Consider the following 15015-nt stretch of genomic DNA (forward strand, 5'->3'; position numbering starts at 1 on the left):
AAACTCTTTCTTTTCATTGGCCTTTAATAATGTCTGCTCACTAGCGCCCTGTTTGCTAGCCTTCTCTGACTTTCTGATATTAGCTAACCATGACTACTGACTTCTACCTACCTGTGTCCTCCATGGATTCTGCCTACAACACTCAATCTAGCTGGTTGGATGCTTACTTCTGGTTTTTCATAGTCAACTTGTTGCTGCCCACATCCTGGCTTAACATTAAAACCAAGCCAATTCATACTAAGTCCATACTGGCTTAATATAAGGTTACCTTCTTAAGTGTTTATCATATTATGACCTTTTATAAATAATAGGGCAGTTTTGATTCATTCTGATATATTTTACCTTCTTTAAAGTGTTTTTTAATATCAGAATACCAGATGAGGCCAACTTTAATGTCTTCAACTATTCTTTTATTGCTTACCAAAAACAGCTCTGTATGTAATACCTCGTAATGTCTTTCTCGATATAAGTATCATTTGCCAGAGGCATATTTTATTCTGTAATTAAAAGCACATTAAGTATAAAACCAACCATAATCCAAACACGAATGTGCTTGCTGGTAGGTTCATTTTCTACCACAGGACAGAGTAGTACTTCAAAGAGCCGTGTGAGAGATACAACCACATTACTATCGCTTGTAGGAATCAGTTCCTGCAAAGTGAAAAGAGTAAGATACTTTTCTTAACTTTCATCTCATTTGGAGAATAAAAGAAGATAAACATTCCATTTTATAAAACTGATAAAAAGCATACATGGTTTTCATAAGATCTTTCTAACGTTAAAATAATTTAAATTATAGGCACCATAAAAACAATTTACAAACAGTATCTGTCAAATATTTTAGTTTAGCCTATTACACAACTGCATCTAACAGATTATTATAAATTCTCTGACAAATGAAAACTAGCTACTGTAAGAGAATAAACAATGTTCCAGGGATAGCAGAAACGAAGTCTCTAACAGCCATTCATTCATTTACTCAACAAACATTTACGAAAAATGTACTATACCTATATACTAAGCTGGGGAATATGGAAATAAAGGAACAATCTCTAACAAAGAGTGATGTTGAAATTAAATAGACAAAAATAATTTGGCATAATAATGATATGACAGAGGAATCCCAAGGGGAGGGGGGCTACTAGAGAACTTGGGATAAACAATTAGCTTACACTCAGAGAGGGAGACAGGCATAGAAAGACGGGAGACATAAGTCAAGGAAGGTTTCCCTGAGGAAGTAACAGCTAAGCTGAATTTGGAAGAAAAATGTGAGTTAGCTGGTGAAGAAGGAAAAGATGGTCAAGGCAAGAGAAGCTACATGTATAAACATATATAGTGAGTTGAACGGTAACTCTCAAAAAGATATGTCCATGTCCTAGTACCTGGAACCTGTGAATGTGATCTTATTTGGGAAAAGGGTCTTGGCAGATATAATTAAGACCAAGATGAGATGATCCTGGATAATGTGGGTAGGCCCTAAATCCACTGACAACTGTCCTTACAGGAGACACATAAAGGAGAGACACACAGAGGAGAAGGCTATATAAAGACGGAGGCAGAGAGTGCAGTTATGCAGCCACAAGCCAAGGAACACCTGGAGCCACCAGAAGCTGGAAGAGGGAAGGAAGGGTTCTCCCCTAGAGCCTTCCGAGGGAGCTCGGCCCTGCCAACACCTTGATTTAGAACTTCCGGCCTCCGGAACTGGAAGAGAAGAAATTGCTGTTGTTTTAAGGCACCAAGAGTGTGGTAATTTGTTACTGCAGCCCTAGGAAGCTAATACAATAAGTAAAAATTCTCTCATAAAATATTAAACATACACTTAATTTTTAAAGGTATGCATTTAAAATACTTTTAAAGTATGGAAAATAATCGGCATTTTTAAAACCTTAGTCACTATGGTTTTATGCGAAGAACTTTAGCTGGAAGAAAGGGCCAGGCTTACTGGACCAGTAGAGACTAGATGAACCCCCGAGGCTACCGCCCTGAGATACTCTTTAAACTTGGAACTCAAACCACTCCCAGAGGTCACCTTTCAGCTAAATGACAGATTAGCCCATAAAATAAATAATATCACCCAAGAGTACTGTGCTCCTCAAAATAATGGTCTAGATGAAACCAAATGATTAACATTTACCGTAGACCAAAGATGAGAAGGATAGGGGTGACAGGGAAGCTAGATTAATGGAAACAGAACAACCAAAATGGAAATAATCAGAATGCTGATATATTGTGAAGAACGTAACCAATGTCACTGAACAATACGTATAGAAATTGTTAAGTGAGAACCAGATTTACTATGTAAACTTTCGTCAAAACCACAATAAAATATAAAAAAAAAAAATTTAGCTGCAGTAAATTTTACCTCTGGGTTATTCAGCTATAATTCAATCAATATGACACCAAACGTGAATATAATTGTGTAAGGAGAAACTAGTTTTAGTTATTTACCCTATCATTGTGACTTGAGACTTAGTCAAGTTGAATATAAATTAAAGAAACTTGAGTGGGTCAGAGAATTATAGTGTTACCTTGCATCTTTTTTTACGAAGTCTTAAAGTGGGCGGTATTAACCAGTCAAAAAGTTCCTTCAGAAGAGCTTGATATTCTGGTTCATGCAGAGGTCCTTTCAATGAATTCAACCATGAAGACACAAGTGGTTCCCATCCTAATTGTGAGGGCTCCAAATAAATCATGCCACAGCGGCTTACAGTGGCAGGCTAGAGAAAAAGACAAGTTTCATTTTTCCAATATTGCTTTTATACCAGTGGTACCTGAAAACTATCAACTACATCTTGGCATGACTTACAAGGATCCTTGGCAGGATCTGGCTCCTCTACCTCTACAGGCTTATCTGCCTGCCTCACATACACCGGACTTCCCCCAAACAGAAAACCATTTGCTGCTCAGTTCCCCAGACATGCCATGATGTTATGGCTCCATGTCTTTACACGTCCTCTTGTCATGATTAGAATGCCCTGCCTCAACCAATCTCCCTGGAGAATTCTTATACCTCCTTCAAAACCAGATCAAACACTCAAACACCCTCCATGGTCCTTCTGGACCCACTCTCCACTTGGGTGCTTATTCCCCTCCACACTCTTAGAGCACTAACATGTAGCTCTCTACTGGGATTATTTATTAGCATGTTTCTCATTCTCTGTAAATGAACATATACTGTGCCTTATTCATCTTTGTATTCCCAGTCTCTTACCCAGTGTCTAACAAATAATATAAAATATTTATTAACTAAATTAATGAATGAACAAATGGATGAATAAACTAACAAATAAAAAACAAACACCATTGTATTAAATTATGAACTTACTGAGGCCTGGGAGAGGTCCATTGTTTCAAAGATGAGGCTCATTTGAGGAGACATCTGAATGATTTCTCCACTCATAAGGCAAAGCTAAAGGCAATTATTTTTCAAACATTTATTTTTAAAATATTTCGAACTTCTCAGATAAAAATTAATTCTACTTATAAACTATTTCCTGTGGTATAAGTATACAAATGGAAGCCAGAAGATCTTAATTTTAGGTCTAGCTCTGTCAATTACTTACCAAGTAAGCAAATAGTCAACATCTCTGAGTTGCAGTCTCTTCGTCTATAAAACAGGGATACTATCTCTCTCATGGAACTGGGGTGGAGGGGGGGAATACATGACATACTCCCAAACTGTAAAATGCTATATAAATGTCAGTTATTATTATTAATAAAACTACATAAAATGCTCCTGATTTTATAAAGTTGTCATAGGGACATTTTAAATTAATAATAAAAAGAAAAGACAACAGCATAATGAATACTCATAAGCCCATCTCCTAGATTTAAACAATGTTAACATTTTGCAGTAAAATTGCTTTATTTTTTGTTGTTGTTTTGTATTTTAAAGAACACTACAGATATGCATTTGATGTCCAAACGTCATATTTATCTCTAAAAAATAAGAACATTTTCTACATAACCACAATAACATTATCACACCTAACAAAATTAACAATAATTTCTAAATATCATCTAATACTCAGTCAGTACTCAAATTTCCTCAGCTGAAACAGAAATGTCTTTTCAACTGACTTATTCAAACCTAAATTCAATCACGGGCCATGCATTGTGTTTGTTATGTCGTCTTTATCTCTTTTAACCTAAAACAGTTCTTTTTTGATAAATACACCAAAATCTGAATTTATCAATCACTTCCCTTCTCTCAAATATCTATCTTGTCCACTGTTATTAAAGTCATCTTATCTTCTCAAACTCCTTGCTTTGTACCTTTGGAATTATTAATTTTTAATAATATTAATAATAATTAGTAATGGTTGAAACTCCAGATTGATTTAATAAGTAGGTCTCTTAAATTCTTCCTCTGTGTTATTTTTCAGTGTTTCCTCTCTGTTTCTACAATCCATAACTCTAGTCCCAGTTTTGCCCCTATTATATGTCAACAGAGGAGCCCTGGTGGCCCAGTGGGTAAAGCACTCAGCTGCCAACCAAAAGATTGGCAGTTCAAACCCACCAGCTGCTCCGTGGGAGAAAGATGTGGCAGTTTGCTTCTGAAAAGATTAGTCTTGGAATTCCTACGCGGCAGTTCTACCCTCTCCTACAGGGTCGCTATGAGTTGGAATCCACTTGACGGCAGTGGGTTTGGCTTTGGTTATTATATGTCAATAATGAAGCATTTAACATTTCTGGATCTCAGTTTCTTAGCTGTAAAATGAATGAATGCTCTAGCACTGCATTGTCCAATATGGTAGTCATCAGCCATATGTGGCTATTTATAGTTAATTTGAATTAATTAAAATTAAAGTTAAATTTCAGTTCTTTCATTTCAAATCTAGCCACATTTCAAATATTCAATAGCCACATGTGACTACTGGCTACCTTACTGGACAGCACAGATACTTCCATCTTTACAGAAGGTTGTATTGGATAGTGCTGGTCTAGAGTACTTATAACCTTCTACTAGATTATTTCGGCAGATATTCTCTTACTTGCCAAAAATTTGGAAGGTGGAGCTAGCGTTCTCCTCACTCTTCCATGCTGCTTTCTCAACTGCTTCTACTTTCACTCTCTGCCCGTAGCCTCTGATCTCTCCAGCTCTCTCACTCCTTGACTCCTACTCAACTTGCTCTTCATTTTCTTAGAGACTTTCACATCACTGCTGTTTTCACTTCCTTCACTAGGCAGCTTCTGTTTCATGGTTCAGCACTTTGATCATTCTCGTCCAACACCTTTAAAGTCCTTCCGTATTATCAGTTTAGCAAGATTATCCACACCCACACCCAAGCTGCTTAGACTGGTAGAGAATCTCACAAAGGCAGACCTTGGTAATACTAATAATTCATGGTCTTCAACTTAATCAGGCTCTCAGTGCTAACCACACATATCCTTCTGTGTTTTCCTAGGCACTTCTCTTTCCCATTTTCTATAATGGCTAATTTAAATATTTTGCTTTTTTACTGTGTCACAGAAAAAATAGAAGTCTTCAGAAGGATCTGCGTTCATATTTCCTCTATCAAGTCCATACATTCACCTGTATCTATACTCATCTGTCATGGATTGAGTTGTGTCCCCCAAAAATATGTGTCACCTTTGCTAGGCCATGATTCCCAGTATTGTGTGACTGTCCACCATTTTGTCATCTGAAGTGATTTTCCTATGTGTTGTAAATCCTACCTTTATGATGTTAATGAGGTGGGATTAGAGGCAGTTATGTTAGTGAGGCAGGACTGAATTTACAAGATTAGGTTGAATTTTAAGCCAATCTCTTTTGAGATGTAACAGAGAAAAATGAGCAGAGAGACATGGGGACCTCATACCACCAAGACACAAGAGAATAGCACGTCCTTTGGACCCAGGCTCCCTGTGCTGAGAAGGCCCTAGACCAGGGGAAGATTGATGACAAGGACCTTCTTCCAGAGCCAACAGAGAGGGGAAGGAAGCCTTCCCCTGGAGCCGATGCCCTGAATTTGGACTTGTAGCCTACTAGACTGTGAGAGAATAAATGTCTCTTTGTTAAAGCCATCCACTTGTGGTATTTCTGTTATAGCAGCACCAGATAGCGAAGACACCATCCTTTCATACTTCCTTCTCATCCACAATATGAGACAATCCTTCCACTTTGCTCTGAATCCTTAGACTTCATTCATTCCACTGATTAACCCCCTCTTCTGAATTGTCACTGCTTCTTGTTTAATTTGCCCTCTCAGCTCAATCAATATTGCTGAATAAATGAAAGAATATGCATAAATGATCAGCCACCTATGATAAAGTTCTGAAATATATATTTGTATGTTAATTAAATGAAATTGCTTATTTAGTAGTGCAGTTATTTCATGTAAGTATGGAAATAAATTATGATATTGTTCATACAGTATAATACTAATACAAGCATAAAAATTAACTGACATTGCAATAACATGAATGTCACAGATATTATATTGATCAAAAGAAGTCAGACACCAAAGAGTATGACTCTATTTACATTAAGTTCAAGAACTGACAAAACTAATTGATCACAGTAAAAGTCAGAATAGTGATCATCTCTTGGGGAGGGCATATAACCTGAGAAGAGACATGAGGGAACCTCGCAGCGTGCAGGAAGCTTTGTGCATCTTTATTTGAGTGGCAGTTATATGAGTGTGCACATATATAAAAAATCATAGAATTTACACTTAAAATCACTGTACTTTTTTAAAAAAAATTTTTAGTGTTTCTTTTTTTTTTAAATTGTACTTTAGATGAAGGTTCTCATTAAACAGTTAGTACACATATTGGTTTATGACATCGGTTAACAACCCTACAACATGTCAACACTCTCCCTTCTCAACTTGGGTTCCCTATTACCAGCTTTTCTGTCCCCTCCTGCCTTCTAGTCCTTGCCCCTGGGCTGGTGTGCCCCTTTGGTCTCCTTTTCTTTTATGGACCTGTCTAATCTTTGGCTGATGGGTGAAAATTAGGAGTGACTTCATTACTGAGCTAAAAGGGTGTCCAGGGGCTATACTCTTGGAGTTTCTCCACTCTCTGTCAAGCCAGTAAGTCTAGTCTTTTTTTGTCAGTTAGAATTTTGTTCTACATTTTTCTCCAGCTCTGTCTGGGACCCTCTATTGTGATCCCTGTCAGAGCAGTTTGTGGTGATAGCTGGGCACCATCTAGTTGTATTGGACTCAGTCTGGTGGAGGCTGTGGTAGTTGTGGCCCAATAGTCCTTCGGACTAATCTTTCCCTTACATCTTTAGTTTTCTTCATTCTCCCTTGCTCCGAAGAGGTGACACCAGAGGAGTATCTTAGATGGCCGCTCACAGGCTTTTAAGACCCCAGATGATACTCACCAAAGTAGAATGTAGAACATTTTCTTTATATCAGTGAACTTTTTATACTTTACTGTATGCATGTTCTCTCTCAAAATAAATATTAGAAGACTTCCATTTTATAGTCCTTTTGTATACCTTACAGTTCCCAAGGTAATATGCTCCACAAAAGGACTGAAGCAAGCATTCAATGTTTTCAAAAAGGAATGAGGGCCTTTTATTTTCTCCTAAAATATTATTCTGAAGTTCTATAAGAAACCCTAAGACTGGAGTCACTTAACAAACTTATCATCTATTAGATTATTATGTCTTGTTGCTAAAGCAGTAGTTTTAATACAATATATTTTCATTCTATGAAAAAAAATTAAGCAAAGGGGTTACTACAGCACAGTGTTCACTGAAAAGATAAATTATTTACAAAACTATTCAACTTACTGCATCCTTTATTAGCTGTTGAACATACAACATTACTTAAACATCCCTGCATCTGCGTTGCTTTTAATCACGATGATTTACCTTTTTATTATCATCCAGTACTGTGTTCATGCTCTCTATCCACAAAGTGTCAATGGGACCATCAAATACAACCCATTTCCGGTCAGGTGTTTCTGATAAGGCAAATTCTCTAAAGGTGTTAGCCACAATGCCATCAGTCCACTGAGGGAAAAAAGGAAGAGTTGGTAAGCTCCCTTTATATAACTGAATTTAGCATTGAAAATATGAAAACACTTCAAATTTCTTGGTTTAATGTACACTGTAAATAAAAGTTGAGAATGTTTAAATTGTAGATTACCTCATGAGACACTGGATCAAACTGTCCGAAGAGTTGGCCCATAGTAATGGATTTGGGGTTCACAGTCCTATAAATAACCTTTTCTTCCTCTCCATAGCCCCGTTCATTCATAAGACTTAGAGTATCAGCCAGCACATGCAGAACTTTAGTCTTAGCAGCAAAAGGCTCTCCTACTAACATAAAACTATTAATGAAAAAAAAGTAATTACACAACAAGATTCTAAGAAATGATAAATTATTTGCCACACATACTGATATACTCAACTTTACCCTGTGATAATTACTACACATAATGTTTAAAATTATATGAGTTTTTCTCAGATGCAAGGAAAATACATTTAACCTCTGAACTGGTTGATCTCCAGATCAAATTGTCTACAATATGTCATCATCTACAAAAGGGAGTATAATAAAAAGCCTCCAAATGACAATGAAAACTTAACATCTGTATATTCTTAAAATAAAAAACTGAGACTTGGGGTGTCCTAAGGAGAGAACTGGGAAGGATTCCCTTTCCTTAAGTCTTCACTTGCTCTTTGCCAAATATTTCTGGTTCACCTCTCTTCTGGCATACAGTAGGGTTCCTGGCTCTCTTGTGGAGGGACCATGTGACTAACTCCAACCAATGAATAATAAACAGAAATGATTAGTATTACTTCTAGTAGAGATAGTGCCTGTTTGACTAAAGGCTTCCATTAGAATAACTGACCAAGGAAAACACTGTATTGTGTACGAAAAAAGATCCCTAACGATGCTGCTCCTTTTTTTTTTTTAATACTCCCCATTTCCCCCTTCCCCCATCCCCTGATAATCACTAATCTTCTTTTGTCTTGGTGGATTTACAACTATTCTAGATATTTCATATAAGTGGAATGACACAATATCTGTCCTTTTGTGTCTGGTTTATTTCACTTAGCATAATGTTTTCAAGGTTAATCTGTGTGGTGGTATGTATCAGAATTTCATTTCTCTTTATAACTGAATAGGACTCCATTGCATATATACACCACATTTTGTCTATCCATTCATCTGGTAATGAACACTTGGGTTGTTTCCACCTTTTGGTCATTGTAAATAATGCTGCAAAGAACACTGGTATACATGGTGTCTGTTTGAATTGCTGATTTCAATTCTTTTAAGTATATACCTAGCAATTCTTTTAAGTATATACCTAGGAGTGGAAATGGTAGGTCATATGGTAAGTCTACATTTAACTTTTTGAAGACTCGCCAAACTGTTTTTCCACAGCAGCTGCACCATTTTATATTCCTGCCAGCAATGTAAGAGTTTTCTAATTTCTCCACATCCTCATCAATATTTGTTAATTTCCTTTTTTAAAAAATAGCTATCCTAGTGGATGTGAAGTGGTATCTCATTGTGGTTTTGATTTGATTTCCCTAATAACTAATGATATTGAGCAAATTTTCATGTGCTTGTTGGCCATTTGTGTATCTTCTTTGGTGAAATTCTATTCAAGTCCTTTGCTCATTTTTAAACTGGGTTGTTAGTCTTTTTGTTGTTAAGCTGTAAAACTTCTGTATATATTCTGGATATTGAACCCTTATCTCATATATGGTTTCCAAATACTTTCTCTCATTCTCCAGGTTGTCTTTTCACTTTCTTGATAGTGACCCTGATGCGCAAAAGTTTTTAATTTTGATGAAGTTCAGTTTGTCTATTTTCTCTTGTTGTTCATGCTGCTGTTGTCTTATCTAAGAATTCACTGCCTAAAAGAAGGTCTTGAAGTTTTACCACTATGTTTTCTTTTGAGAGTTTTATAGTTTTAGCCCTTATATTTAGGTCATTGATCCATTTGGAATTAATTTTTGCATATGGTGTGAGGTATGGGTCTAACTTCATCGTTTTGCATTTGGAGATCCAGTTGGTCCAACACCATTTGCTGAAGAGATTATTCTTTCTCCATTAGATGGACTTAGCACCCTTATAGAAAATCAGCTGGCCATAGATGGTTGGTTTATTTCTAGACTCTCAATTCTATGCCATTGATCTATGTGTCTATTATATACCAGTACCAGATCATTTTGGTTACTGTAGCTTTATAGTACATTTTGAAATCAGAAGTGTGAGATCTCCTACTTTATTGGGGATTTTTTTTCAAGATTGTTTAGGTTATTCAGGGCCCCTTGCAATTCCATATGAATTTGAGGATCAGTTTTTCCCTTTATGCAAAAAAGACTGTTGAAATTTTAATGGAAATTACGTTGTGTATGTAGATCACTTTGGGTAGAACTGATACCTTAACAATATTATGTCTTCCAATCTTTGAATACAGGATGTCTTTCTATTTATTTAGATGTTCTTTAATTTCTTTAAGCAGTGTTTTATAGTTTTTAGCGTAAAAGTCTTTCAGTTCTTTTGTTATTTAACCATGGTTATTCCTAAGCTTTTAAGCTGATTATGTTTTTGAGAGAATTTACTGACAAAAAAACCATGAGTATGGACTAAAACATATGTGAATGTTGAAGAGTTAAAATGACCCTTGGAGATTGAGTATATAAGGGCTGACTGTTTTACTCTCGCTATTTTTGTATATGTTTGTAAATTTACACAATAAAAAATGTTTTTAAAACCCTGACTCTTTAAAAAACCATGCTCATTGGGGTTCCAACTTTCTATTGGCAAGAAGCAGGCCGGAAACATTTCTCACCTCCCCAGCACAACATTTTCTCTATTGCCCACTTCACATGAAGTTAGGGAAGATAATGGAAATAGAAAAACCTCCCAGAAGGTTGAAACAAGATCCAGGGAGAACAATTAACAAGAAAGGCCCCCGCATTGAGCAAAATCAAGTACGAGTGGATCTAGGTTTTGTGGGGCTTTAGGTTTATGCAGTTTTGGGGGGAGGTCTCTCTAAAAAAAAATAATAAAACTATAAATATAAAATATCCATAGCCACTTAAACAACATCTAACACAATAAATCATGTATACAAATGCTTATCGCCCCTTGGAGGCAACCCTACAAGTGAGAGGTCCTGAGGTTTAAACTACGATAGTTTCAGGGTCAATCCATCTCTGAAATTGAGATCCTTACATGTCAAGCTGGATTTCAGAATTGCTACAGACCACTGTTGGCTATGTCTCCTATTCTTCAATTTCTGAATGGAGGTGTCGGCTCTAGTAATCCTATTCTGTTCCACTACTACAAACTGGGTATGTGGAGGGCAGATAATTTGTCTTTCTGGTTTTTAAGTTTCTAGGTCAAGAGGAACAAGTTTCAAATCTAATACAAAGACTGCCACATATTACCTAGAGATCTTGAACTTCAAGCTTGTTTCATTGATTGATTGGAACTTTTAGGTTATCTCCCTGCAAAGGAAGAGTGTATTTCATGGGCATGAAGGAGAGTGAGTAATATACATGATGACCAAAAAGGCAAATTATGCTGGTCATTAGTGCCAGGTTCCTGAATGAAAACTCCTTACCAACCCCTGCTGGACATGTAGTATGGGAGAGGAGTAAACCTCTGTTTGTTAAGTTACTAGGATCAGGGGTTGTTTGCTCCTTAGCCTACTTAGCATACAAAGTTTGATGAGTCTTTTAGTTCATAAATTGTAGTTGTTTTAATAGTTCAAATGAAAAATAGCATCTAACTATGGGAGAAAATGATAATCTATATTCTTACCCATGTCTAACAATCATCATTTCATATGTCTGAATCATTTTATCGAGAAAAAATTTAACAGGTTGAAGATTATGTGCTTTGCAGGCTTCATGAGCACATTCCAAAAAGTCCTAAAATTAAAAAAAATAGAATGAATTTCTACAAAAAGTTAATATGAATTAAGTCACACGTCTTATAAGTACTGACTTTTCATTTAAGAATAAGAAAATTACACCTTCTTATATTGATAAATTATTTCTTACAGCTTTAATTTTTTAAATTAAAAGAAGGAATGAACACAGTTAAAATACTTTTTAAATATTAGTACTCTCCATTATAAATTATTAATGATCATAGCATCATAGCATTGGGTATATGCTACATGAAAATAACTCCCTTTAATAATGTTTCTCAGAATTTCACTTTTCTTTAGGACCCAGAAGGACATGCCAGACGATCTGTCATACTGTAGTAACTAGAAATAAACAGAGAATCTAAAAAATCATAAAAAACTTGAAGGTATAGGAGAGCTTTGGCTGCAAATAAGTCTAAAGGAACCAAATTTCAGAGAGGGGTGAGCCTTTCCTAAGTGAGCACAAATCAACAGTTGCTTTCAGCTCTGGGAGCATCTGGCAAGTCTGGACAAGGGCAAGCATTAGAATGGGCATGCTATAGGCAGAGGGACTTTGCTACAGCAAAAAAAATGAAGAGAAATTTTAATGGTTGTGTGGGCTTTTGTGACAGATTAGAATCCGTGAAGTCTCAAATGCAAAGCTAGTTTTCCCCACCACCCATGCTTTTGCTCAGTGTGTGGCAATACAGGAGACCAAGGGCTGGAAAGAAGAGAAAGAGAGAGATCTCTTTAGTCTCAGGATGTTAGATGCCAAAATCCTGCTAAAAGGAGAAGCCTATCACACAGCAGGGTAATTCTCACTCTAAGGACATTTGAAACTAGAGGTAAACTAAAGCTGAAGAATGCTGAAACAAAGCTCTGACCTAGGTCAACTCCTGATTGAATTGATCAGCAACTCAACCTAACTACCTGATAGTGAAAAAGGTAAGGTTTTTTTTTTTTCCCTTTGCAGGAAAATAATACCAGTTTAGCCACTACAATTCTTTTATACACAATGCTTGGCATACAATCAAAATTTACAAGACATGAGATGAAGTAGCTGATGATCAAGAGAAAAAACAGTATATAAAAGCAAACTCACAGATGACCCAGATGTTATAATTAGCAGACAGGAACTTTTAAAACAACTTTTAGAAATACATTAAAGAAAATAGACAGAAAGATGGAAAAATAGACTAAAAAATGGAGAATTTCAGCAAGAAAATGGAAACTCTAAAAAGAACCAAACTGGACACACTACAACTGAAAGACAAAATATCTGAAATTAAGAATTCATTGGATGGGCTTATCAGCAGACTGGACAAAGTTAATGAACAGATAATTAATCTTGAAGACAGATCAATAAAAAGTATCCAAACTAAAGCACAGAAAGAAAATAATGAAAAAAATAATGAAAAGACATGTGAGACAATATCAAATTATCTAACATACACATAACTGAAGTCTCAGAAAGAAAGGAGAAAACCAGACAGAAGAAATATTTTAAAAGATAATTACTAAGAATTCTTATAAACCAGAGAAAGACATCAACTCATGGCTTCAAGAAGCACAGCAAATTCCAAGCAGGATAAATACAAAATAAAAGAATACTAGGCACGTAGTCAAACTGCTCAAAACCAAGTAAAAGAGAAAATAAAAACAGCCCGGCAGGGGATGGGGAGATGCATTACATTAAAGGGAACATAAGTAAGAAAAATACCTGACTTCTAAGCACAATAAAGAAAGCCAGGAGTCAACAGAATAACATCTGTAGATGCTAGGAGACCCTGCCAACCTAGAATCCGATACCAAGTAAAAATACTCTTCAAAAATAAAGATGAGTCCTTTGCAAAAATGGCGCTCTAGGCAGAAGCACCACACCACCCCTCCACAGCAAAGATCTGAAAAACTAAGCTGAACAGAGAATACAACAATCCTGAAACCCTAAAACATCAAGTGAAGAGATAAAGAACTCAGCCAAGCACCAAATGGAGTGAGAAAACTGACAGAGAACGGAAAGCGAGGAGAGAGTCATGCAAAGGTCCCCTACCAGGTAACGCAGCGCGGATCTGCCATCTTGGACTCCTATCGGAGACCAGCAAACAGGGGGTATGAGAAAGCAGCCTCACAGAGCTTCCAGCGGGTGACAAAACAACTGGTAATTGGCGATATACGCTTTCTCACCCCCCACCCTTCTTCACCCTGACTCAACCTCCTCTGCTTCCCGTGGCCACAGTCTCTTGACCGGGAAACAGCGGCTGCTTGGATTCCACACACCCGAATGGGTGGCTCTCTGAGTGCCATTTGTTGGCTGCTGGTGTTGCTTGCTTCCGCTTCTTTTTATTTCTTCCTTTCCTCTCCCCACCTCCCCCTCCTTTCGCTCGAGTACCTCACTCCTTGTGCCATCTTTGCTTCTTCCTGAGGGGCTGCAGAGCTCCAGTAATTTGTGATATACGCTTTCCCAATCTCTACCCTTCTTCAACTCAGCCCCCTCTGCTTCCCACGGACACAGTCTGTTGTCCAGAAACACCAACCCACACTAGCTGGCTCTCTGAGTGCCATTTGTTGGCTGCTAGTGTTGCTTTTTTTTCTCCACTTCTTTTGATTTCTTAGTTGCCTCTCGCCACCTCCCCCACCCCTCGCTCAAGTACCTGGCTCTGTGAGCCATCTTTGCTTCTTCCTGAGGGGCTGTGGATCTCCATTCAAGTGTGGAGCTGCTTCCCAGTCTGGGCTGCCGCGCTGGTGGGATCCCAGGGATTTTGTTTATTTCTTTCTTTTGAATTGTTGTTTGTTTTCTTTTCCTTTTCTTGAGTTGGGAGCCCTTTCTGGCCAGGCTGAGCTGCGTAGCAGGGAGACGCCCCTCCAGCTTCCACAGAAGTGCAGAGGGATCCCTCAGGACATTTCTTTTTATGTTTTTTTCTTTTCCTTCTTTTTGTCTGTTTCTTTGGGGGCCTTTCTTGTTTGTTTGTTCTTTTTTTCTGTTTCTTTGGGGGCCTTTCTTGTTTGTTTGTTTGTTTTAATTTGTTTTATTTTCTTTTTCCTCTTTTTCCCTTTTTGTCTTTCTTCATTGCTCAGTTTCTCGTCTCTCTATATCTTCCTTCTCTTTCTGTTCCCTGAATACCGGGCGTCGTATACCTCTACGCCTTCTAGGCAGGCTGTACTGCAACACCTGAG

At 37.2% G+C, this 15015-nt stretch overlaps 1 protein-coding gene across 1 annotated transcript in view; it reads right to left on the reverse strand.

The window, feature by feature from the left end:
- Positions 1-15015, reverse strand: part of DNAH12 (dynein axonemal heavy chain 12) — a 197258-nt gene that overhangs the window by 96141 nt on the left and 86102 nt on the right. The window contains exons 28-33 of the mRNA XM_012555870.2: positions 11751-11860; positions 8106-8289; positions 7829-7969; positions 3326-3409; positions 2529-2717; positions 532-651 (exon numbers count right to left, since the gene is read on the reverse strand). Coding sequence (XP_012411324.1) covers positions 532-651; positions 2529-2717; positions 3326-3409; positions 7829-7969; positions 8106-8289; positions 11751-11860 — 828 coding nt within the window. The remainder of the gene's footprint in view (positions 1-531; positions 652-2528; positions 2718-3325; positions 3410-7828; positions 7970-8105; positions 8290-11750; positions 11861-15015) is intronic.

Source organism: Trichechus manatus, unplaced genomic scaffold (genome assembly GCF_000243295.1).
Source record: "Trichechus manatus latirostris isolate Lorelei unplaced genomic scaffold, TriManLat1.0 scaffold00001, whole genome shotgun sequence".
NCBI classification, from domain to species: domain Eukaryota; kingdom Metazoa; phylum Chordata; class Mammalia; order Sirenia; family Trichechidae; genus Trichechus; species Trichechus manatus.